The sequence below is a fragment of the Myotis nattereri genome (assembly GCF_964212035.1).
Source record: "Myotis nattereri genome assembly, chromosome: 19".
Classification (NCBI taxonomy): Eukaryota; Metazoa; Chordata; class Mammalia; order Chiroptera; family Vespertilionidae; genus Myotis; species Myotis nattereri.
Window position 1 is genome coordinate 28,666,487 of NC_138095.1, and position 24,068 is coordinate 28,690,554.

The 24,068-nt window shown below is 67.4% G+C and overlaps 1 protein-coding gene across 2 annotated transcripts in view; it reads left to right on the forward strand.

Moving 5' to 3' along the window:
- The window catches only part of LOC308535177 (fibrosin-1-like protein), a 33,451-nt gene extending 9,691 nt beyond the window's left edge, over positions 1-23,760 (forward strand). Inside the window, exons 3-19 of one of the 2 annotated variants that reach the window (XM_081113953.1) lie at positions 3,235-3,339; positions 4,970-5,005; positions 9,100-9,129; positions 15,229-15,274; positions 15,859-16,201; positions 16,324-16,541; positions 17,097-17,260; positions 18,117-18,167; positions 18,349-18,444; positions 18,872-18,940; positions 19,045-19,080; positions 19,237-19,308; positions 19,689-19,818; positions 21,351-21,428; positions 21,606-21,689; positions 21,853-22,057; positions 22,550-23,760. In XM_081113953.1, the coding sequence (XP_080970079.1) occupies positions 3,235-3,339; positions 4,970-5,005; positions 9,100-9,129; positions 15,229-15,274; positions 15,859-16,201; positions 16,324-16,541; positions 17,097-17,260; positions 18,117-18,167; positions 18,349-18,444; positions 18,872-18,940; positions 19,045-19,080; positions 19,237-19,308; positions 19,689-19,818; positions 21,351-21,428; positions 21,606-21,689; positions 21,853-22,057; positions 22,550-23,240 (2,454 nt within the window). In that variant the 3' untranslated portion in view covers positions 23,241-23,760. Of the gene's footprint in view, positions 1-3,234; positions 3,340-4,969; positions 5,006-9,099; positions 9,130-15,228; positions 15,275-15,858; positions 16,202-16,323; positions 16,542-17,096; positions 17,261-17,332; positions 17,548-18,116; positions 18,168-18,348; positions 18,445-18,871; positions 18,941-19,044; positions 19,081-19,236; positions 19,309-19,688; positions 19,819-21,350; positions 21,429-21,605; positions 21,690-21,852; positions 22,058-22,549 lie in introns of both variants that reach the window. The other variant, XM_081113952.1, reaches the window with a different exon arrangement.
- Positions 23,761-24,068: the final 308 nt, after the last annotated feature.

Here is a 24,068-nt window from a genome sequence, read left to right on the forward strand (position 1 = left end):
TGCCCAATGAGCAGCGGGAGGGAATGTGTGGTGCGCTCAGGACCGGCTCTGCTGGCCTCTCCCTCAGCCCCTGCCTTGGACGGGGATGCAGGCGTGTGCCCTGCCCTGAGCCCTGGGACCTGTGGGCCGTGTGAGTGCCTCTGCCCGGTCCACATACCTGGTGCTGGGCCGCATCCCAAGGGGGGCCAGGATGAGCGTGGACCTTGCAGCCCCTGGGAGTGTCGGCCAATTTGTAGGGTGTGGGGCAGGGCCATGGGGACCCCCAGCCAGGGCCTGGGCTGCCCCACTTCCCATCTGGGCCACCCCGCTGTGAGCCCAGGGTGGGCGGCCCTGTGTGATCACAGACTGAGAAAGGGGCTGGGGTTCTATTGGACCCCAGAGGGGCTTACAAACCCGTGACCCCACAGCTGCTCTGGGTTCACAGCCCTGGGACCCTGGGTGTGCCACCTGGGGAGGCCCAGGTGCTGCAGGGGGTGCTGCAGCACCTGTCCTGGGGGCCCTGCTGGTGTTGCCTGGGGACAGCAGTCTGGGAGCGGGCTCTCCTGTGGAGTGGCCACTAGGAGGCGCTGGAAGGTAAATGAATTTCTGAGCCACCTCTTGGCCACAGGACACAGCTGGGGGGTGGGGGGGCGGTGGAGGCTTGGGCTCCCACCGAAGAGCTGGCCCCAAGGTCAGGGGTGGGGGTGGAGTCCACCTTGAGCAGGAAGTGAGGATGGATGAGTCTTTGAGGGGGGTCTTGGAGGTCTGGGGGAGGCCCCTGCTGCCCCAGGGATGCCTTGGATGGAGTCTGGCTGTCCGCTCCATGCCCGGCACAGGCCCTGCCTCCACCTCCCTGTCTGCAGGTGCAGTGCCCGGGCCTGCTGTAGCTGCGGTTGTCAGGTGGAAGGGGGTGTCCGTGTACGACCCTGGATGGCCGCCCTGAGATGGAGTTGACCATGCAGGGGCCCACTAAGGAGACCCTTGGGGTTCCCAGGGTGCAGGCACGAGCATGGGTCCCCCTGAAACACCCTCCAGGCTGAGGGAACCCCAGGAGGAGCTTGTCTTGTGAGCACGGGGGTGTCCTCGTGTGTCCCGGCTTCAGGTGAATGCCAATCACTCCTGCAAGTCCTGCCCTTCATTTGATAAACACCAGAGGGCCGCCCCTCGCCACGGAGATTTTCCTTCCGGGTCCTGAGTACCAGAATGCCCGGCCAGCAGGACCTCTGTTCCAATTCACGCAGTGTGTGAGAAGCGGCTGCTGGGCCAGACACTGGCCAGCCTCCTCCCTGGACAGGCTACCTTCACCCTAACCCAGAGGCACCCGCAGGTCACCAAAGCCAGCCCAGGCCATTGTAAGGGAGATAGCGCCACATCCAGCCCTGCCCTCACCTCAGGGAGCCGGCAGGAAGTCTGCCCAGAGCTGGGAGGGAGCCTGAGATGGCCCGTCTGAGCCCTGGAGGGTCTCAAGGCCCCGGTTACAGGCCGCTCTGAGGTTCCGGCCCTTCGGCGGTTAGAGCCCTGCTCCCCTGCTCCCCTGCTCCCTGAGGCTCCACTGAGGAGCCCATTGGTTCTGGGAGGTTCCCTCCACCCTCAGTCAGGGTCAAGCCCCGAGTCCCAAGTCCCACCCCCACCCCACGAGGTCCTTGGTGGCCTGACCCCCCCCCCCCCCCCCGCCTTCCTGGGGCTGACTCACTTGCGGTTCAGCTCCCGTACCCTCCGCACACCTCCAGGCCCTCCCTGCCCTGGGTGCTGACTGCCCCATTTCTCATCTGCACCCCCACCAGCCCTGGACCCCGAGCCGCGAGCCTCGCTGGGGTGGGGAACGGAGACGGCCGTGGGAGCGTTCTGGATGCGCCGCATGGCTCCTCCCCACATCCGTCAGCCCTGTCGGCTCGTCTGCCGCGTGGCTCCTCCCCACATCCGTCTGCCCTGTCGGCTCGTCTGCCGTGTTTGGGGTTTTCTAATCATAAGACAGTTGCCAGATGGGCTGGTAGATCCTTCCGGAAGGTTCCCATCCGTGCCACGGGCTGGCGGTGTGGCCTTGGGTGACTCAGGCCCCTGCCCTCGGTTTTGTCACCTGCAGGATGGGGTCATGCTGCTCCTCCTGCAGGACTAGTGAGCCGGGTGCTGGGCTCCTATGAATGTGAGTGGTTCCTGCCCCAGCCCCTCCTCACGCGGGAGGTAGCTGGGGGCTGGCGATGGACTCTGGGGTTCCTCTGTGGTCCCTGCGGTCCCCGGCGTGCCACCTTCTGTGCCGGCCTGTGGGACGTGGGCAGCACCTGGAACCGGGTCGCCTCACCGAGTGCTGGGCGGCGTGCTGGCTGAGAGCCACAGCCTCGATCAGACGTGCCGAGGGAGGTTTGCCTCCGCGGTGCCCCAACATCACCGTGGAAGCAGACGAAGCTAAGGGACCGAAGGGAGGCCAGGAGGGCGGGAGGCGATGGGACCAGGACACGGAGCTGGACGCAAGGCCATGTGCTTCCTGGGTGTGGAAGGGTCAGGGTCGGGCTGGGATGTGGGTCGTGTCCCCACAGCTTTGTGAGGTTAGAGTTATTTTCAAGTAAAAAGTAAAGTGCGAGCCCGGCCAGCGTGGCTCAGGGATTGAGCATCAACCTATGAACCAGGAGGTCAGGGTTCGATTCCGGTCAAGGCACATGCCGGGGTTGCAGGCTGGATCCCTAGTGTGCGGCCTGCGGGAGACAGCCAGTCACTGATTCTCTCTCATCATTGATGTTCCTATCTCTTTCCCTCTCCCTCTCTGAAATCAATAAAAATACATATATCTGGGCCACTGCTCTCATTGCCACTTAAACTCCACGGATCTCTGCTCCTCCCGTGAGCTGGGCACGCGGTGTCCAGAGAGGCTTTTGTGTGAAGAGCAGGAGCTGCCGCAGGTGACAGGACAGGCACAGAGAGGCTGAGTGATGGCCCTGGGTCACACAGCCTGTGGCCGTCCACACCCAGCCCTGCGGCCTGATGCCAGCCTGGGATTGTGGGGGGTCTGAAGAGAGGGGGAGGAGTTGCCCCCCTGCTTGGTGTAGGGAAGGGGTGCGGCGACCACTGGGGAGGGGACAGAGCCAGCTGCAGACTCCTGTCCGTGAGCCTTGTGTGTCCTTCCTGTCTGGGCTCCACGCAGCTGGGCCACGTGCCGTGCCTGCCCCCCCTGGGCTGCCCCCTCGGGTGGAGCTGGCCCCCCCTCCCCCAGCAGGTGTGCGGAGGCTCAGGCTGCTTGCTGAGCCCTCTCTCTGTCCCCAGGTGAAGGCTGTCCTGTCCAGAGGGGGCGACCGCCACAGCGAGGACGAGGGCTTCCGCGAAGCCACCAGCTCCCGGCTCAGCGCCTCCAGGGACCAGCTCAGTGACGTGAGTACCCAGACCCAGGGAGTCTGGGGCAGCCTTCCTCCCGCAGACCCGCCAGCCGCTCAGTAAACAGCTTCTCACTTACCAGGGCTCCGCCGGGAGGGAGTTAGATGAGGAGCGAGGCTGGCGGAAGCCGGTGGAGGCTGTGTGGCGGGGCGGGGGTCAGGTGGGGGCCCGCTGTCCAGCGGGCAGGCACAGGCTGGACACTCTGGTGGCAGGACTGGACTGGAGGCAGGGGCTCTGGGAGCGAAATGGCTCGGACTTGGGGTGGTGGGCAGGGGTGGCCGCTGGCCTCAGCCTGATGCTGAGGTGGCCTGAGGCTGGGGATGCCTTCGCTGTCCTGGAAGGAGGTCCCTGAGCTCAGGGCCCTGGAGGTGGGAGGGGCCTGGGATCCCGTGAGGGGCTGACCCGGGATTTGGCCAGCGATGGGGAGACCAGACCAGATGGCCCTGACCCCAGGGGTTTCAGGTCCCAGAGCTTGGAGGAAGGCTAGGAATAGGGGAGGGGCCCCTGGGAGGCCCTAGAGGAGGCCCAGACTGGACCCCCAGCTGCAGGCGTGGCTGCCCTGGAGGCTGAAGGAGTGAGTTTTCCTCATTATCATTTAAATGGAGGCCTGGGGAGCGGTGAGGCCGAGGCTGCTGGAGGCTGATTGCCGGCTTGGTCTTTCCCACAAGATGGGAAAAGGGCTGCCCAGTTCCATCTCTGAGTGTTGGCCTGGAAGCAGGAAGCGGACTCTGGGTGCAAGGTAGGGCGGCTGCAGCCCAGCCACCCTGTCCGTCCGTTCGTCTGTCAGCAGGGCCTCCAGGCTGGAGGCTGCCAGGGCGAAGTCTGTCCAGCGGGGACCCAGGAGCAGAGTGAGGACCTGGCAGGGGTCTGCCTGGGGAGTGGGGCGCCCACAGCTGCAGCCCAGGCGGGGCGGGTCCCTGTCCAGACGGGAGCAGGCTCAGTGCCCAGTGTGCTCTAGGCCCTGGTCTGCGGGTCCCCCCCCAGCCCCATCCCGCCAGCCTGTGCCTTGGGGGCCAGCCCTGGGGGCCTCCCTGTGAGGCAGGGGTGAGACCCTCCTCCGAACCACTTCCTCCCACGGCCTCTAGGCCACAGCTCATCCTGACTCTGAGGCCGGAGTTCCCCCGTCCAGCTCCTCCCGAAAGTCTTCCCGCGCCTCCCCTCCCAGTCTCTGGGAGGTTGGGGGTGGCACGGAGCAGGCTGGCAGGCACAGAGGGGCGTCCCCCCTGGGAGGGTTGGCCCCAGGAGGACCAACCCAGGTGAGGACAGAGCACGTGTGGAACTCAGGCCCTCTGGGGGCCGACACTTGGCTCAGAGTTGAGGGACATGGGCTTTGCCGCCTGTGTGTGGGGGTGATGGCTGGGCCACATCCGGGTCTCCGGGCGAAGGTCCGAATGGGGCCCTGGGTCTGTGAGGCCCAGCTGTGTCCTCGGTCCTGACCCCCAACCACTGGTTCCCGCCAGGGCCCAGGGCATGGTCTCTGGGCCTGTCTCAGGGTCACGGCGTCTATGCCCAGGGTCAGGGGTGCCCTGACCGTTCAGACGGGCCCTGGGGTGGGCCTCAGAGGGCGGGTGGCGGTGGGGCTGCGAGCCTGGTTACCCTGGTTACGGATGTTCTCTTCCTTCTGCAGAGCTCAGCGCAGGCCTTCTCGGGCAGAGGCTATTCCGTAAGTCCCCTCCTTCCCCGACCCTCTGTCCCTCTCCCTCTCTCCCTGCGTGTCCTGTCCCCTCCGGAGCCCCCATCGGAACCCTGCCCGGGGCGGACCCCAGGGTGGTCTTGTTGGCAGAGCTGGCCCGAAAGGGGTGTGCACGGGGCTGGAGATGGGCTGAGGGGGCGGAGGTTCCGAGGGAGAGCGTCCTGTCAGGTGGCACTTGGACTTGGGGGTCCTGGGCATGGAGCATCCGTTCCCCAGTGACCCCCCCCCCAGTACCTCGCTTGGCCTGGGCAGGCTGGCTGTGCAGGGCTCCCCTTCCTGCCCCCACCCCCATCCTTGGGGAACAGACTGGCCCTCAGGACGTTATTCCTTTTCCCTGAAGTATCAGGAGGCCGAGCGCCGCGAAAGCCAGGTGCCAGGTGTGGCTGTTGGCCGGCCCAGCCGGCCCTGGTTTACCAAGTTCCGAGCTGCAGGGCGGCTTTTTATGGGTGTGACTGACCCATTAGCCCCAGCCGCCCTCCCACCCAGCGGTGTTCCAGGGAAGGACCGCCCGGGACTGCAGCCTGGTGCCTGTCAGTCCTCACGGTCACCGGTCACCGGTCACCCCTAGCACCTGGGCTCCCCACACTGCAGTCAACTGGGGGCTGTGCCAGGGCCCGGCGTCGGTGACCTGTGTGATGCCGGCCAGATGGGGAGAGCCGGGGTGGTGATTAGGAGGGGGCGGGGCCAGCACGCCCAGCAGCAGGCTGGGCCCCTCTGTTGTGTGTGCATGTGGCTGGTGTGTCATGTGCTTGCATGTTGACATGTCTGTCACATGCACATCTTCATGTGGCCCTGATGGGGCCGTGTTTTGCCTGCACCTAGAAGTTCTATTTGTCTCTGGGCCGTCTGTGTTCTGTGCCCCGCGTGCGTGTTCATCTGCACATGTGTCTGGGTGTAGCAGATGCGCATGCATGTGTGCGTGGGTGTGTGCATGCCTCACATGTGTATCTGCATGTGAGAGTCTGGGTGGTGTGGATGCACCTGTGCAAGTGACTGTCGTTCTGCAGGCGTGTGCCCCGTGTCACCTGTGTGTGTGTGTGGTTGTCCTCCCTTCCCAGCAGCGTCCTGCTCTAGGCGACACTGGCATTTGCCCTCTGACCTGGCTCATAGACGACACTCAAAGGGGCTTCATTTGCCCAGATTTTCCCCAGCAAATCCCCAGCTACTGCGCATCCTCAGCAACTCCTGTCCCAGACGCTCGCAGCCCCGCACAGACGCTCTCGCAGCCCCGCACAGCCGTCAGATGCTTGTCAGCCGTGTACTAGTTAGAGAGTAACTCTCCTAATTCGGTTGCTTGCAACCAAAAACACGTGCGCTGTCTCCGCAGACACAGGGGCCTGGGGGCTTCCCTATGAAACAGAAATGGAGATCTAGAGCTGTGGAGGCCAGAGGCAGCATGGCCCCTGCCCCCCCCCCGCCCCCCATCAGGCACCTGGCCTTGCCCCCTGCCCCCTGCCCCACCCCAGGCACCTGCCCCCCCCCCCGCCTCCCCCCCCCCCCCCCGCCCTGGCACCTGGTATTGCACACAGGAGGACCAGATGGGGGGTATTGCCACCGTCTGTAAAAGCGCCACCGCCTGGTTTGTTTATCACGGTCTGCCTGCCTGTGCTGCTGGGGCCGGGTCCCAACAGGGAGGCCCAGGTGTGCCGCCCCCGCTCCCACTGGGCGGTGTGGGGTCAGGCGGTGGGTGGGCCGTGGATTTGAGCTCTATCGCTTTGTGGGGACTGCGGGAGAAGCCACTGAGACATGCCCGCCCCACCCCACCCCCCAGCCTGGCACGGCCCTTCCTCCAGCCACTTGCCCAGAGGTTCCCGGACACTTCGAGGTTCCGCCCACGCGTGGCTGTGTATCCTGCATCTGGCTGTTTCCTGGGTTTGGCTCTGGGCGATTCTCCTACACCAAGACCCTGGGTGGGAGGTGCCCGCGGGGCATCCCACTGCAGTGTGGCCCCACCAGCTTCGGACCCACCGTGCTGCCCCTTGTGCCTGAGCCGTGGCCTGTCCCTGGAGCAAGACCTGGAAGCTCTGGACAAGCCACGGGGCCCTCGAGGCCCAGCACCTGCACCAGGAGCCGGGGCGGGCCGGGTCCCGGGAGCTGAGATTCAATTACACGGACAGGCCAGGCCGCCGGGCTCCGGGTGGGATTAATGCTAGTGCTGCTCTGGTTAAGACTTTCTGTGTCGATAAATAATTCATAGGCAGTTAGCGCTGTGAGTCTGACAACACGAGAATGTATTAATACAGTCGACTCCACCACAGGTCAGCCACGGGTGCAGGGCTGGGCCATGTTTTATTCATTCTGTGACACAGGCCCATTAACTCCCCTGGCCCCGCGGGCAGTGGGGAGCCGCGAACAGGGGAGGGAGGCCTGGCCCCTGAGCATAGGAGGCCCCACGAGGCCCTGGGGTGGCGACTGTTGGCCGTCCCCACGCACTTGTTGACTCATCACGGCAGCCAGCGCTCCTCAGGCCACAGGCCAGAAGGTTGAGGAGGACCCAGAAATCTCTCCTGGCAGCTGCGGAGGGAGGCCCTGGGGACAGGAGAGGTTAGAGGGGGTCAGAGCAGAGTGCGTGGAGGAGCCAGAGCCAGAGGAGCAGCACACGGGCCCAGGCGGACCCTGCCCATCACACGCGTGTGACTTGAGTGCACATGTCTGTGTGCATGTGTGTTGTGTCACAGTCACAGTGGGGCTCGGGCCTGTGGAGACACAGAGATGTCAGGTTTGCCTTGGGAGTCACGTGGGGCACGGACCAGGGCTCGGGGAACGGCAGGCAGGCTGCCCATTGGCAGTGGATGTGCTCATGGGCTGGCAGGCACACACCCCCTCCCCCCCGCCCTGGGGACTGAGGGCCAAGGGCTGAGGGGTCAGGCCGTTAGGGGAAGCCCCTGGTCAGGCCGAGGCAGCCCTCGTCCTCGCTGGCCCACCTGTGACAGGTCACGTGCGTGGGTTTCCGCTGCGGGTTTTGCTGGCGGAGGTGCCTGTGCTGGGCCTCAGCTCGCTCACGGAGTGATCAGTGCTCTGTTTGCTTTGAAGCCTAAACACCCACAGAAAGTGAACTGGCCGAGTGAGCCAGGGCTCCTGGGACCCTCCTGGGGTTCTGCATAACTAACTGGGCGCAGCCTCGACTTCCTGCTCCGAGGGGCCGGGCCCTTGGGGCGACACCCGGGCCCCAGTCCCCTCCCAGCCACCGCACAGGAGTCGCTGTGTGGTGCCCGACAGCTGCCTCAGTCCCCCATTGTAGGCCAGTGAGTCCACGGTGTTCCCCCCCAGCGGGACGCCAGGGGCCCTGTCTCCTGCCCCCTCCTGCCAGCCACACAGACCTGGGCTGGCACCGGGCAGAGCCCAGACCCAGATGAAACGGCCTTTCAACGCGGCCCCTCTGGCTGCTCCCAGCCCCGGCCCCTGCTGAGCCACTCAGGTGGCCTCTGCCCCACAGCCCGTCGGACGCTCGTGGACAGGGCACCCAGGGAGGTGTTTTCAGCCACGTCACTCACTTGACGGGAGCGTGTCCTAATTGCAGTTGCTGGGAAGAGCTTTCCTTCTTTATGTCCTTTTGGGGGAATTGCTGTGGCTTCTAGAACAGTCTTGCTCTTTAAAGCTCTGCTGACTGACAAGAAACAGGTTTGTTTATCACGGTCTTTCCTCACCTGCTGCACTAGTAATGTGGAGCAGTTTCTACTCAGCACAGCTTCAGGGCAAGCAGGTGGGCACCCCAACCCCTCCCTGCTGGCGGCGCCTCTGGCCAGGCCTGTCCTGACCCGTCATCTTCCCCAGGGGTCTCACCCCCCACCCCTCGCCCTCCTTGCCTCCTTCATAGAGCTCAGCTGCCCAAGGCTGGACCCGCTGGGCCTGGGGTGAGGAGGGGCCCCTGCAGCCTGGGCTCCTGGTCCCACTGGCCTAGGACCCCCCCCCCCCAGGCCTGAGGCTCGGAGTCGGGGGGTGGGTCTGCAGAGCCTCCTCCGTCCCTCCCACCTCCCCTCTCTGGTGTGAGCCTGTGACCTCCCGTGAACTCGCCTGGCCACCTGTGGGGCTCATGGCACTAACTCCCCTCTCTCTCCCCACAGTGTGACAGCGAGAGTGACGGGGACGACAAGGTAAGCCCTACGGACCCCCCCCCCCCCCCCAGCTGACTCGACCCACAGGTGGCCCTGGAGACCTGGCAGGAAGGTGCTGGGGCTCCTGTGGGGTCGGGGCACCTGGTCACACAGCTGGGACCTGGGCCGGCGAACAAGCGAGTGTCCCGCTGAGGAGTCGCAGGTGGTGAGGCAGGCAGGCTGGGACCCCTCGTGCCTGTGGGGGCTCCAGGGGGGCTGGGCACACAGGCCCTGCGGACGATGTGCCTGTGGGCGCTTGGCGGGGGGTGGCCTGGAGGGCCCGCTGAGCGCTGCCTGGTGTTGGGTCAGGTTTCTGTGAAACGAAGTGAGTTCCGTTGGGAGGTCTGGTATGTGGCTCTCGGCTCTGCGTCCTGGCCACGTTGGGCAGACGGTCCTTCTGGTGCTCAGTGGACAAGCCCATGCAGGTGTGGAGAGGGCTGGACAGGCCTGCAGAGGACGCCGGGGGCCAGGTGACAGCCATGGAGGTGGTGGGCAGCTGAGAGCGAGCGTTTTGTCCCAAGGCCTGGGACGGGACGGAGGAGCAGTGTGGACAGGCGAGGTCTGAGATGCCCAGGACGGGCCTCCAAGGGGAGCTGGCCCCAAAGCCCTGAAAGGGGTCGTCATTGTGGTCTGGCCCGCGGGGAAGATGGCAGAGGTGGCCAGCGTGTCCTGGGGCCCAGGTCCCTCCCCTCCGCCACCCTGGGGCCTGCGGGACGCCTGTGGGTCCCACTGCCCACAGCGCCCGGGTGCTGGGACGTGTCTTCCCGGGGAGTTGTCTGTCACCCCGTCTGTAATCAGTTCGGTTGGGCACCTGGGCACATTACCTTCAGCGCCTCCTTTAATTGGGAACCACTTTTTGGAAATGCTCTCTGAAGCCAAGGGCTGCTCCGAGGGGCAGAGGGAGGGTTCCTGAGGCTGCTGGCTGCTCCGTCCACGGGCCCCCATCGGCCAGCACTACAGTTGCTGCCCACAAGCTCCGCCTGCCTGGCCCCGTCAGTGCTGGTCTTGGCGAATTTTTCCCTGCACCCCGGGGTCTAGCCAGGACACATCCCTCACAGCAGCTCTGGCTCCCAGCCCTCCCTCCTGGCTTCAGGGAGCAGGGGCCAGCCACCCTGCACACGGCCCTCAGTTAGGAGCTGCTGCTGCTGCAACAGAAACCAAACTCGACAGTGAAAATAGCTGTCTGTCCCTGTGGCTGTCCGTGGCATGTGGCTCCACCCTCAGTTTCGTCTGGGTCCGAGGAGGCAGCTGTGGCACCAGCCGTGTCATTTGCGCCCTCTTTTCCCACTCCGTCCATCGTGAGGGCTGGCACCTCTGCAGGGCGAGGCAGGGACGAGGGTGCACGCGTCCCGGGGGCTGGAGCAGAGGGTGAGCCCAGAAGGCCACGTGGCATAAATCACAGCATGAAGTTCAGGTTTTGTTCCAGGTGCATCCGGCGCCACCACCCCGGGCGGCCCCTGCCACAGGGCCTCGCTAGGTGTCCTCAGGGCTCGGCCTCCTGGCTGCAGGGGCACCGTGGTCCAGCCCCTCAGCATCCTCCATGGACACACGATGGTCCCAGAGTTGGGGTGGTGAGCAGCTGGGTGGCAAGAGACCCGAGTTCCCGCCCTCCTTGCCCCAGCTCAGTCTCTGGCAGTGAGGAACCCTCTCCAGGCCCATCAGGCAGGCCCGGTGGACACTCGCCTGGGACCGCGGACCAAGTGGCCACCCACCCTGCTCTCCCCACTGCAGCCAGGCTGACCCGTGAGGATCCCCTCCCCAAGCAGAGAGAAGGGCCTCTGCCCCCTGGGCACCCAACTTCCTTTCTCTGGCACCGGCCAGGTGAGGCCAGTCACGGATCTGGGGGTTGGGGGGCTGGTGCAGGCAGGAAGGCAAGCGCCTCAGGCATTTCCGGTGTGTGACTGTGAGGGCACAGAAGGGGAGACCAGCATCACCTGCAGCAGTGCCTGGCCTCAAGCAGCTGCTTGGCATCCACAGGCACCTCCCCGCCCCTTGCTGGGCCCTTGGGACTCATGCCCACAGAGTTGGGACAGGCTGGCTTGTCACGTTCCCTGACGCATAGAGGGCCGGAACCAGCGTGGCTGCTCTGGGGGGACAGGCCAGAAGGGGCAGCTGAATGTGCAGGTTGGGTGGGCAAGAGAGCGGGGAGCTGCTCTGTGCCCTGGGTCTGTCTGCACAGACTCAGCAGGTGTTGGGCACGGGGACAGCAGGCCAGGCGGGCAGCCCCCCAAGGCCTCTCTGGATGGGCCACAGGGAGGCCTGGGCCCCGTGCTTCTGGCCAGTTCACTTGTCCCAAACCTGCCAGGGTCTGAGGTTCCCTCTCAGCCAGCAGCAGCCCTGGAGGCTGGCCTGTAGACAGAAGACAGAAAACCTCTTCCAGCCTCCCCTGTGAATGCCCTCCCATCCGCCCTCCTGATGCACAGGCCCCGCCCGCGACCTCGCTGTCCAGTCAGTGCTGCAGACCTCCCACCCCCACCCCAGCCCTCTCGCCGCCATGGTCCTCCCACCTCCTCCAGATGGCCCGCCCACCACACGGTGGTTTGCGTCTAACTGCTTTTTTTATTGGAAAAATATGGGGTGAAAATTGTGTGGGGCTCATTAGGGGGCCAGCTGGGCCTGGGCTGGCTGCCTGCCGTCTGCCCAAGTGGCCCGCCAGGTGGCTGGCCGGCCAGCACTCCTTTCCATCCCCTGTCTGTGGCCACAACCCTCCCTCAAGGGATGTCTATCTGTCCAGCCTCTGCCAGATGCCTTGCCAAGTCATGCTCCCAGCGCTCGGCCTCTGCCAGCTCCGGGGCTGCGGGAACGGGGCTGGGCCCTCCGTGGACAGCAGTCCGGCTCCCTGGCCAGCCCCATCCTCCGAGCCTGTTCCCTTTGCTCACTGGGGCCCTCATGGTGCCTGTGGCCTGGGATGGAGGCGAGTGTTCCGGGCACGGACCTGAGCCCCTGGCCTGGGATGAGCCGAGCAAGGCCACCTCCTCAGAGACGGAGGTGTGTCCTCCCGCGACAGGCGGGGCCACGGCAGTTTAGAGGTGGGCGCCCTCCATCCCAGTGACTGCCTGGGTTTCCCCACATCACCAGCAGGGTGGCCTGGCCCTGCCTGCTGCTCTGGAGTCCGGTGGGACCGGCATCCGCCTACCAGGGCCCGGGTGTCGGCCTGCTGGTGTCTCCCCCTTGCACCCCTCGTCTCTCTCAGGAGCAGGGAGGGCAGAGCTGGCATAGGACAGGTGTGGGGCGCTGTCGTCCTTCCAGCCCCAGGCACTGACCTCGCTGCTCCCTGGCTGTTTCCCCCTCGGTACACTGGGCGTGGGAGCGTCCATACTCGCCCTGATCTGGGAGCGGCGATGGGGTGGCGACCACCGGGACCGAGCAGCAGCCAGGCGGGCAGATCCGCGCCTCGGGGCTGGATTAGTCGGGCCTGCCCGCGCCCCGCCTCCGCCCCGCCCGCCAAGCTCCTCGCCTCCTCCGGTGCCGCCAGCGGTGCGCCCTCCGCCGCGCCCGTCGGGCCTGGGGCCCCGAGCATCGCAGAGCACCCCGAGCCCCAGCGGCGCGGCGGACCTGCGCCCCCGGCCTGGGTGCTGGCTAGGAGGGCGCGGGAGGGGCACCCGATAGGCCGAGTTCGAGGTGGGGGGACCCGCCGTCCGCGTCCGGAGGACTCGCTGCGATCGCCTGCGGAGCGCGCCGACCCCGGGCGCCGGCAGTGAGTTCGCGGCGGAGGCTTCAGGGAAAGACTCAGGACTCGGGGGGCCGGGTCCGGAGAGCAGCCGTCCCCCCAGAGCAGCAGATGCAGGAGGGCCCCCGTGCTGCGTCCCCGTCTCTCTCAGGAGCCGGGCGCGGGAAGACCCAGCGCCTTTGACCAGGCGCGCTTGGCGCGGGGTGCAGTCGGGCTGGGGGTCCCGGGCAGGCCAGGTGCTGGGGGCCCGGCGGCGGAGGCGGGGTGGGCGTAGTGGGAGGCGGCGCGCCTTTGTCTGCGCCCTGGCGCAGCCTGGCCACCCAGTCCCGGGCCGCAGCCCTGCCCCGCCGAGGCGGGGTTCTTTGTCTGGGGCGGGGCGCGGCCAGCGGAGCCGTGCGCGTGTCTCCTCCGAGGCTGCCCAGCCGGTGGAGTCCAAAGACCAAGCGCGGTGGCCGCCAGGGGTTGCTCCCCCCAGAAGTCAGTGCTGCCCTGACCCTGCAGCCGGGACCTCTCGCCTGGAGTGACCTGGAGTGACCCCTGGCTCCCACCCCAGCCGGCTCCCGGGGTCACGGCTCAGTAGTTAATCCCAGGAAGTGACTGTCCCAGGTCGGGTCGCTGCAGAATAGGAAGGACCAGGACCCGGGTGCAGGAGGCCTCTGGACACACGCTGGGAGGGGCCCCACCTCCACATGGGCGTGGCTGAGCCCCGCCAGGTGCCAGGCCTCTGGGGGGAGCCCGCCTGCCCCGGCGGACCCGGGATCTCTCGGCTTCCCTGAGCAAACTTTCACTGCGGCAGCCGGACGAGAGGCCTGACGGAGCTGGGAGAGCGACCTCCCTCAGCCAGGACGGCATCCCAGGGGGCTGGAGGGTGCCTTTCCCACCCCTGCCCTCACTCCCCTGGCTCTCCGGGTGCCTGGGCCCCACCTCCTGGCGGGGCGCTCTGGGCTGGGTCCTTGAACCGAACCCGACGGGGGGCGGGGGGGGGGCGGGGGGGGCGGGGAGGCCTGCGGCCTTAGATGCACTTGTCCCAACCCCGACCTGGGCTTTCTGAGGGACTGGTCTGCAGTTCCCTTCTGACCCGGCTGCTGGGCTGCTGGGCCCGCAATGCTCCTCCAGTCAGGGGCGGGCCCACCCCACCCGCGGCACACCCACTCTCACACCAGCTCCCCTCCCCCGTGCTCCCCCCCCCCAGATCCCACAGACCTGGCCTCAGCCCCTCCCTCCCTCCAGCACCTCCCACCCAGGGCCCAGCCCGGGAAGGTGACAGCTGCCAGTTCATCGCCATCAGCCACCGGCAGTGTCTCAGGCCGGGGACCCTGAAGACAGGGAAGAGGCTGTGTGCTCGCCTGAGGGAAGGGGCCTGGGGCCAGGCGGGCAGGCATGCCAGTGCCCCCAGGGCTGACACCCCACCCACCTCCCCTGCAGACCCCCAGCTCAGATAGCCTCCCACCCCCATGGGGACTCAGCCGGGCTCTAACAACCTATCAGCTGCTACTCACCATGTAGAAGGTGCCGGAAAAAAACACGGGAAGAGGTCACAGCAGTGGTGCCTGTGTCCTGTGGGTGGGTGAGGGGTCACACGTGGCTCCGTGGTCAGGCAGGGAGGGGAGACCCTCCACTGCCCCTCAGTCGGGTAGGGAGGTGGGGCCTGTGCTGCCTGCTCCCTCCCACCTTTGTGCCAACGGGTCCCGCCCCTGCCTGTCGTCAGCAGTGTGGTCAGCAGTGTGTTCAGGATGCGTTTGCTGCCTTGTTCTTCCTGGTTCCAGTTTGGGGGATGTCCTCATGGCGTGCACCTTTGGTGCTTCGGTCAGCCCACCGACAGCAGCCCCTGGCTGCCGTGTGCACCCGAAAGTCCAGGGTGGGGGCATCTGCAGACCCAGCAGAGGGAGGGCTGGGAGATGAGTGTGGGCGACGAGAATGTGGGGCACCGATCACGGTGAAGGCTGCTCAGGGCACTGAAACCTGTCAGCTGTTCGCCTTCAGCGGTAAACCGTGTGGTACTCGGCTTACAGTCCAGGAAAGTGTTTAAAAAAGCAGCCAGGGAGGAAGGTTCCACGTCCCGACCCCGACCTCCCTCGCGCGGCTGCCTCCCAGGAGTGGTGAGGTGGGGACGTTCCTCTTTGCCCAGCCCCGGAGTCCACGCTGCCCTGGGCACAGCACTGTGGCCATGGTCCCCAGGCCTGTGGCGGGCCTGGTGCAGGGAGGTCTGAGGCATGGCGGGCCGTGTCCTGCCGTCCTGGCTGTGGGTGGGGCACTGTGTGCTCTGCTCCATCACCCACCACGAGGCCAGCGGAGCCGGGGCTCCCGAGTCCGTGGCCACCCTCCCACGTGGGGCTGTGGCTCACGAACCTGCCCAGACCTGATCCCTGGCGCCAGGGCAGGGCTCAGGGCCGTTTACCCCCTGGCTCTGACCCTCCTCTCTCTTCCAGGCATCTGTGGGCTCCGAGAAGCTCTTTGCCCCGGCAGCCGAGAAAGGTAAGAGCACCCGTGGCCGGGCTCCAGCCTCGGGAAGGACCGGTTCTCCGGGGTCTGCTGGGCCCTGTGGGGAGTGAGGCTGTGTCCCCAAGAGAAAGTCGTGAGGAAAGACGGGGAAGGAGGGAACGGGATCTCCGTCAGCCAGATGGCCCTGGCCTGGGCTCCGCCCCCTGGTGGGCTGGCCGCCACGGACACCACGGACTCCCCCTCGGCTCACCTGCCCTAAGCCTGTGGCCCTGTGTGGACAGGCAGGTGCACAGTGCTCCTGTCAGGCCTGGCTGGGCCCAGAGGGCTGGCAACCAGGCCCAGCACAGAAAAGGGCCCCTTTGCCAGGAGGCCCATCCAATGTGCCCAGACAGAACAGGGCCCTGACCTGGTCACTTGAACCCGGAGCCAGGAAATACGGAGTCGCAGGGTGGCTGTAAAATGGGGTCACAGCATCCCCAGCTGGGGTTGCTGCGAGAACGCTCGGGGCCTGTGCCCGCCCCTCCGCTGGCCCTGGGAGTGGGCGGTGGGGGCTGGGCCTGGCTGTGACCTCGCAGGCTGTGGGGCTCACGGGCTCATTCCGGGGCCTCTCTCCACAGGCCCCACGCTAGGCGAGAAGTCAGAGGCCAAGGCCGGGCTGGCACCCAAGATCTCGGGCCTGGAGCGCAGCCGCGAGCTGAGCACCGAGCCGCCCTTCCTGCCCTCTGTGCGCAGCCCTGTGCCCTCCAGTGGCCCAGTGCCCGGCGCCCCTGCCAGCCCGCTGATCAAGAAGGAAACACTCGCCCTGCCCCGCCTCACCCCGCAGCCGCCACCTGTGCCCCCGCAGCCCCGGGCTCCGCTCCCGACACACGTGCCTCTCCCCCTGGGCGCTTTCCACGGCCACTGCCACGGTCACGGCCACGGCCACGGCCAGGCTGTGCACAACAGCCTACTGGGCCTCAGGTAGGCCCTGGCCTGGCCCATGTGGGACAGGCAGGTGGGGGTGGGGCCTGGGCGCAGACCCTGGGGCAGGCTGGTGGGTAGGGGCGCCCTCAGTCGCTGGCACTGAGCCCCCATCCCTACAGCAGGAGCAGCAGCGCCAGCAGCAGTGCCAGCCTCGGGCTCACGAAGCACGCATCTCTGTCGCCGCTCGGGCCAGGCCCGCACCTGTCTACCTCACACCTGGCGCTCCGCTCCCAGGCCCAGCACCAGCACCACGCGGCCATGTTCGCTGCCCCTGCGACACTGCCCCCGCCCCCGGCGCTGCCGGCCAACAGCCTGGTCCTCCCGGGACACCCCGCCGGTAGGTCCGGGTCACCGCCCCCTCCCTGTGATTCTCACTCCTGGGCAGGTGGCAGGACAGGCTGGGGGAGGGGTGCAGCCCCCCAAGGCACAGCCTCTCCCTGCGCCAGGCCCAGAGCCACCTGACCACAGAGCCCCAAACGCCCGTGGCCCAGAAGGTGCCTTCCCTGGGGTCCCACTGCCAGGCCTCTGTGCACAGGTGGGCTGCATGCAGACACAGGCCTGCTCCATCTGGAGCCCCTGCTGGGCTGGCCAGGCAGCTGGGACGGGGCCTGGAGGCTGCCCAGAGCCTGCTGGCCTCTTCCTGCTCCATCCCTATGGGGGCGAGGTTCTCCGGGTGCGGCCGAGGGTCTGAGATGAACAGTGGCCCTCCCTGCTTGGTTCTGGCAGGTGCCCTCGGGGTCGGGGTAGGTCCCTCATGTTTCTCCACGGTCTCCTGTCCAGTCTTCTCAACATCAGAGTCAGCCAGACCGGCTGGGCCAGGACAGGGCTGGGTGGCCCAGCGGGCAGGCTCCGCGGCCGTGGTCCGGCTCACGGTCTTCTCTCTTGCCTTTAGATGCCAGCCTGTTGATCTCATTCAGCCCGCCAATCATGTATTGCCAGCCTCATGCGGGGATTCTGATTGGTACTTGGTCACAGGCCCCTCTCTTACCTCCACCCTGGGGCCCGCACCTAGCGAGCGGCCACCACGGCTTGGCCTGCCGAACCCGGGAGTGCCAGGTGACTATCCGCCTCGCCCCGCCCGAGCCCGCGGCCGACGCGCCTCTGTCTCTCTCTCTTTTTCTCTTGTAGATCGCGAGCTGCTCAGGCAAGAGCTGAACGCGCGTTTTCTGGTCCAGAGCGCTGAGCGGCCTGGCGCCCCCCTGGGCCCGGCGGCTCTGCTGAGGGCGGAATTCCACCAGCACCAACACACACACCAGCACACACACCAGCACCAACACACATTCGCCCCCTTCCCCGCGGGGCTGCCCCCGACGCCGGCCCTGCTGCCCGCCGCACCCCTGCCGGTGCGTAGGCCCAGCTGGCGGGACCGGCAGGCACACTCTCACCTGCACGCAGGCTGGCACCGCCCGCTCTGTCCGTCTGGCCTCTGTCCCCTCCTGGCCTTGCTCTAGTCCCCCGTCCTGGGCTTGGGCAGGCACCCCATGTGCACACACCTGGGACGTGGTCTTGGGCCAGCGGTCCTCACACAGGGCCCTGGACGTCTCAGTTTGCGGCAGGACAGCAGGGCTGCGGCCCTTCGTGTTCCCCAGGCCACAGGCCTGGCCCCCTGATCCGGCTGCTTTGTGTCGGGGGGGGCCACTCAGCCCCCCGCACCCCCCCCGGCTCTGCCCCAGCTGGGCCAGCCCCCTGGGGTCTGTGCCCCCACGTGCAGCACCTCCTCCCGTCTCGGCTGCCACAGCAGAAGGCCTGGTGGCGAGTGTGCTTTGGGGAACCCTGGTCAGCTGGCTGCAGCCCAGCCCCGGAGGCTGGATGGCTACCTAGGCCCCCTCAGGGCCTGCTGGGGTGGTGGGTACAGGCCCCTGGGGGGCGTCCGTGTGCAGGGCCGGCTCACCCTTCCCTCTCTCCCCTCTAGTTGGACAAGTACACGCCCACGCTGGACAGCCCCTACCTGCGACATTCCAACGTGAGTGGCCCTGCCTCTGGCCCCCGTGTGGCCCGCTGGGTGCCGGGCCAGGCTGGGGCTGCGGGGTGGGGGGCGATTGTGCTTCTAAACAGGAGAGTGGGGGCCCAGAGGGCGGGGCCGGCGTCCCCCCAGGACCTGAGTGCTCAGCTGGAACCTGGATGTCCCACTTCCTCTCTTGCAGTTTTTCCCGTCCTTCCCGCCCGCCATCCCGGGACTGCCCTCCCTGCTCCCACACCCAGGCCCCTTCGGGTCCCTGCAGGGCGCTTTTCAGCCCAAGGTACTGGCTGTTCCTGGGAGGCGGGGAGGCCCGGGGTGTCCCCAGGGGTAGGGGTGACAGCGTGTGGAGGGCACCAGACACACACACCTCCCCTGGGGACTCAGCCTCAAGGCAGAACCCCGAACCCTCAGTGGGGCCCCAGTCTGGGCAGCAGCTTAACAGCAGTGCTCAGGGTTGGGGGAGCAGTGCAGGGTGCGGTCATGGGGGCAGGAGGCACCTGAGGCCTGACCAGGGACTGGGCTCCCTCTGCTCCCCTTCCCTGCGGCCCAGCCCTGGCACCTCACTATTAAGAGCCCTTTCCTCCCCCTGAGCCCAGGATGCAGGGGGCGGAGCCAGGCCCCCCAGGGGGCGGCACGCAGGGCGACTCAGGAATGGGTGCTGTCGGGCCTGGGCCTCCACAGCCTCTCATCCTGTCCTCTCCCCTCAGACTTCAAACCCAATCGAGGTAACGGGCCGGACCAGCGCTGTCCACACCCTGCTGCCGAAGGGCCCCGGGGTAGGTGGCAGCCGCCCAGCGGTCCCTCCCTCCCTGGGCAGCTCCCCACCCTCCCCCGGGCTGGGCTGCGGCCGGGCCCCACCTAACACTTGCTCTTCTGTCAGCCACAGGTGTCCGAGCCGTACCGGACAGCAGTCAGGGTGAGCGAGGGCAGGTGTGGGCCGTCTCCTGGGCGAGGGGCGGGCCCCTGGCCGGGGGGATCTGGGTACCTGTTGGGAGGCCCTGGGTGCCCTGTGACCCCAGGACCCGGGGGTGATGGGGTGAGGAGGCCCACTGAGCGCTCACCGCCTCCGCAGAAGCCGGGGAAATGGTGCGCGGTGCATGTGCAGATCGCGTGGCAGACCTACCGCCACCAGCAGAGGCTGAAGGTGAGCTGCCTGCCGACCTTCGACCCTGTGACCCTCGACCTCGGGTTTGCTGCCTCCCTCACCGGGGGTCTGGGCGGAGCTGGGAGGGGACAGGACCGTGTGGGTGGGGCCACCATGTCACCCAGGTGACCCAGGCCTGGGGTTGGAAGGAGCAGACCCTGTGGGTGGGGTGGTCCCCCGCAGCCTTCGACCCTGTGCCCCATCCTCTCCCTGGCGGGCACCTGAGCTTCAGCGACAAACAGAGAAGACGGAGACTGAAATGCAGGGGAGGCTCCTCTGAGGCCCAGCTCGGGCGCAGCTCCCTGCCCTGGGGGGCGCCGAGCTAGGTTCCCTGAGCGGGGCGGGGCCGGGCAGCGCCCTGGACACCTCTGTCCCCGCAGATGCAGCTGGACCCCCACAAGCTGGAGGTGGGCACCAAGCTGGACGTGCTCAGCAGGCCCCCCGCCCCGGGCCTGCTCCCCGGAGTCCACTACCCACATGACCGGGCCCCGCCCCTCTTCTCCAGCTCAGGTAAGGCCGCCTGGGGCTGGTGCCGGGGGGCACCTGTTGCTCCCCCAGCCGTCGCGCCCCAGAGGGACCTGCGCCCGCCCCCCTCCCTCCGGGGCTTGTCTCTGACGCCCTCCCCAGCACGCCTCCCTTCCAGGGAGGGTTTTGGCTTCTCATTGGAGGTAGAAACTGCCCCGGGACCCCATGTTCCCCCCACGGCTGAGACGTCACAGTGAAGCGACAGCCGACTTCACCAAGGGCAGGCCTGCGGGTGGGCCGGGCGAGGCGGCAGCGGATGAGCCTGTTCTCCCAGCACCAAACGGGCACCACCTGTGGGTGCGCCTCCGAGGCAGCTCCGGGACCCAGCGCCCAGGCTTCTGGGGGCACAGACCACACTGCAGGCTCGAGGGGGGTTCAGCTCAGGCACAGGGTTTGCACAGCAGCCCTTCCTCTGAGAGAAAGGGGAGGCCTCCGGCCCCAGAGCCCCCACGGGCGTGTGTGAGCACAGGCCTTGGCCACAGCTCCTCCTCCCGCTGCCTCGATGGCACCTCCAGGTTCCCTCCCTTCCCCGTTCTCCTTCCCCTCACTGCCGCCTGCTGTCCCCTTACACGTGAGTGGGTCTGTGAGGCCAGCCTGGTCACCTGGCTGGGGCTGGGGTGCAGGGGTCACCAGGTCGGCCACTTTGCAACACTCTGCTGGCCTCCAGACCCAGCTGAGCAGTGGCCTCCCTGGTGTCTGATCCTGCAGACCAGGGGCCCGGTCCGTGGTGGCTGCAGCCTGTTCGCTGGCACCCCCAGGCCATGTTCCGTGGGCCCAGCCGTGGCCTCTGTGCTTGGAGCCTGAGCTGCCTGCCCCCCCGGCGGGTCCTGCTCTTCAGCCGCTTCCCCCAGCCGGGCCCTCCGGGTGCCCCCTGCTGGTCGGGCATTGCCCTGGGCCGGGGTCAGGCGGGCTGTCTCGTCCTGAGTCCCCCACGACCCTTCCTCAGGGGCCTCCTTTCCCGGCGCTGCCTCCCTGCCCCCCTCCCCAGCCGCAGCCCCACCCGACACCGTTCCCATCAGCCATGGGCGGCTGGTTCTTGCTTCTGGGTCGATTTCTTTGGCTTGTGAGTCACTCAGAAGCACGTGTAACTGTAGCCGAGGGCCCGGGGGGTGAGACACCGCTGTTCCATGGTTGGGCCCAAAGATGGAGCTGGGGGACCCCCATCACCGTCTTCACAGAAACCCCCTAGAGTGAAGGGCATGCACCCCGCCCGGCGGCCTCGAGGTTCAGTTCAGGGGCGGCCGGGGCACACGGCAGGGCCTTTCGCAGCCGTAACTCGGGGCCCACGACCAAACCCGCTGGGTGGCCAGGGTTGTCCATTAGCTTCTGTCGGGGTCTCCATCACGGGCGCTGGGAGCAGCCCACGAAGGCCCGGCCTCTGTCCCAGGAGCACCCCCTCCTGTGCCCCTGGGGCCCTCCTGCCGGGCCCCTTCGAGGGGGGTGGGGGTTCCTAGAGAAACCTGGAGCCCCGCCCAGGAACGAGCCGACAGGTGCTGCCAGCTCCAACCTGCCCCCAGGTGCTGCCCATCCCGCCGCCAGCCATTTCGGCCCCTCAGCCCATCCCGGCAGCTTCCTGCCCACAGGTCACCTGGCAGGTAGGTGCGCCCAAGTCAGTGTGATGGGGTGGCCTCGGGAACCCTCGGGGGTGGGAGGTGACCCTAGAACCAGGGCCTCTCCCACTGCACAGCCGGCCCCTGCCAGGTCCCAGGGCCACAGGGGAGGGCGCCGGGCAGGAGCCACCAGGCCCCTGAGCCCTGCCCGCTGCCCCGCAGACCCTTTCAGCAGACCAAGCACCTTTGGGGGCCTGGGGAGCCTGGGCAGCGCCGCCTTCGGAGGCCTGGGCAGCCACACACTGAGTGAGTGACCTGCCCACACGCGTGTCCTCCCCCCCCTCTGGGGGCTTCCCCACGGGGCCTGGGCTGCACCCCCTCACTGTCCTTAACCCCTGGCGACACAGCTGGGGTCCGGCAGCCCTGCGTGGGGGGCAGTCCCCTGGCCTCACGTCCCCCCAACCCCCAGCTGCAGGCAGCAGCCTCTTTGCCCCCAAGGAGGGCTCCGCACTGCACGGCCTGCCCAGCCCCCAGGAGGCCTGGAGCCGGCTGCACCGGGCCCCCCCGTCCTTCCCCACGCCGCCCCCCTGGCCCAAGCCTGTGGACACGGAGCGGGTCTCAGCCCTGACCAACCACGACCGAGAGCCGGACAAGGGCCGGGAGGCTCGGGAGCGGTGAGTGGGCCCCTGGAGACCTCCCTCCCCCAGGGGCTGAAGCTGGACCCTCAGAGCAGGGAGGACCCCTCGTGGGATCTGGCAGGAGCCGTGGGGGCATCTTTCCAGAGGAGGAGGCAGCAGGGAGGGGGCTTCTGGGGGAGCCGGGGTCGCGGGGCAGGGCAGCCCTGGCTCGGGGGACCGGGGAGCTGCCACCTCACCCAGGTGCTGAGCCACCAGGGCTGGGAGGAACCCGAGGGGCCCCTGGCTGGGGTGGGAGGAGCAGCAGAGGAACCCCAGGGTCCTGCAGGGGTTGTGGGCGGGAGAGAAGGGCTCCCGCAGGCCCCTCCGCCCAGGCCCCCTCCCCACGTTCCCCAGAACCTCCTATGGGTCTTCTCACCACTGGGTCGGTCGGGGCGGCAGGCACTGGGCCGAGGTGGGGGTGGTGGCGGGCAGCTCGCTTTGGGGGAGAAGTCTGTCTGCCCTGCCACTGAGGGGTGTCTGTCACTCCAGGGACCTCCTGCTTCGGCGTCCGGCCGAACCGCGGGTAAAGGAGAGCCGCTCCCCGGCCAGGGAGGCCCCCGCGGCCGCGCGCCCGCAGTCCCCCTGCGGCAAGGTGGCCCCCAGCGACCGCCTGCGCCCGGCCGGCCTCCTATGCCCCGGGAAGCCGCCCGAGGGCGACGTGAAGGTCAAGGAGGAGCGCGGGGAGGACGGCGTAACCCCCGAGCCCCCAGGCCTGCACCGCGTGCGCCTGGGCTTCGCGTGGGAGCCGCCGCGCGACACCTACCGCGGCCTGGAGCTGCCCCGCCGCGCCCCGCCGGCTGGCCCCGCCCCGGGCCCCGCCGCCCTCGAGCCCGCCGAGCGCCTCTACCGCGACCGCGAGCCCCACGACTACAGCCCCGAGCGCCTGCGGGCCGCGCACCTGGGCGCCTCCCCGCACCTGCCCGCCCCCGCGCACCTGGGCGCCTCCCCGCACCTGGGCGCCCTGCACTACCCGCGCCTCGGGCCCGCGCTGCACAACGGACTCCTGGCGCGGACCCCGCCGGCCACCGCTGCCCTCGGCGCGCCGCCCCCGCTAGTGGCCGCGGGCGGGGCCCCCACGTCCCCCGGGCCCCCCAGGAGCAGGACTACGCCTCTCGGGGCTCCCGGCGAGGCGCCCGACTTCTCTCCGTCGAGAAACCCACCGGAGGTGGAGGCGCGGTAGCTGCGGGTGCCGCCTGGAGCGGACCCCGCCCGCCCGCCCGCCGCCCCTCCACCTGCAGGTCCGGGAACTAAGCACAGGCCCTGGCCCGGCGGTGCCCCTGCCCCCGCCGCCTGGGGTTCGGGGTTCCCACTGCGCCTTCCGGGGCGACCTCCTGTTTTCTGAGCCCAGATCAGGCTCTTGGAAGAAAATTCAAGTTTGTACATTTTTTTCCCCACAGGTGAGAAGCGTTTATAATAGATTTGTATTTTTTTCAATTTTGTGCTCTTTAGACATTTAAAAGGAAAAAAAGTTTTGCTTTTTAACTTTTAGTTCCGATTTGTGGTTTAACAGCCCAGATCCTCTTCCAGAGCCCCAGCGTTCGTGGGTTTTGGTGTTTTTTTGTTTTTTCGTCTTATTTATGGAGAAAAACACGGTCATTTTGTCCAACACACTGTGAGGCCCCCTCTCAGGCTCCGCCCTGGCCCTCCCTTGGTACTTGGAACCGAAGTTACAGATGTTATATTAAAACAATAATTAATGTTCACACCTGGTTTTTTGCCTTATTATGCAGAAGTGTAAGAAGATTCTTCGGTTTGTAAAGAACAGATGGAACAAATGTAAACAGTCTATTAACATACGTGACGTTATCAAATTCCGAGTCACGCACACTTTACACATGTCCCTCCAGAGCCGTGTTACTCACAGGCCACCAGCCCCGCCTGTGGGCACGGTGACCCTTCAGCTATGCCAGGGCCCCGGGCGGGCAGGGGGCGGGGGTGGGGACAGCACCCCAGCTCTGGCACCGGCTGCCAGCGCTGGCCTCTGGGACCCCTCTGTGGACAAGTCGGG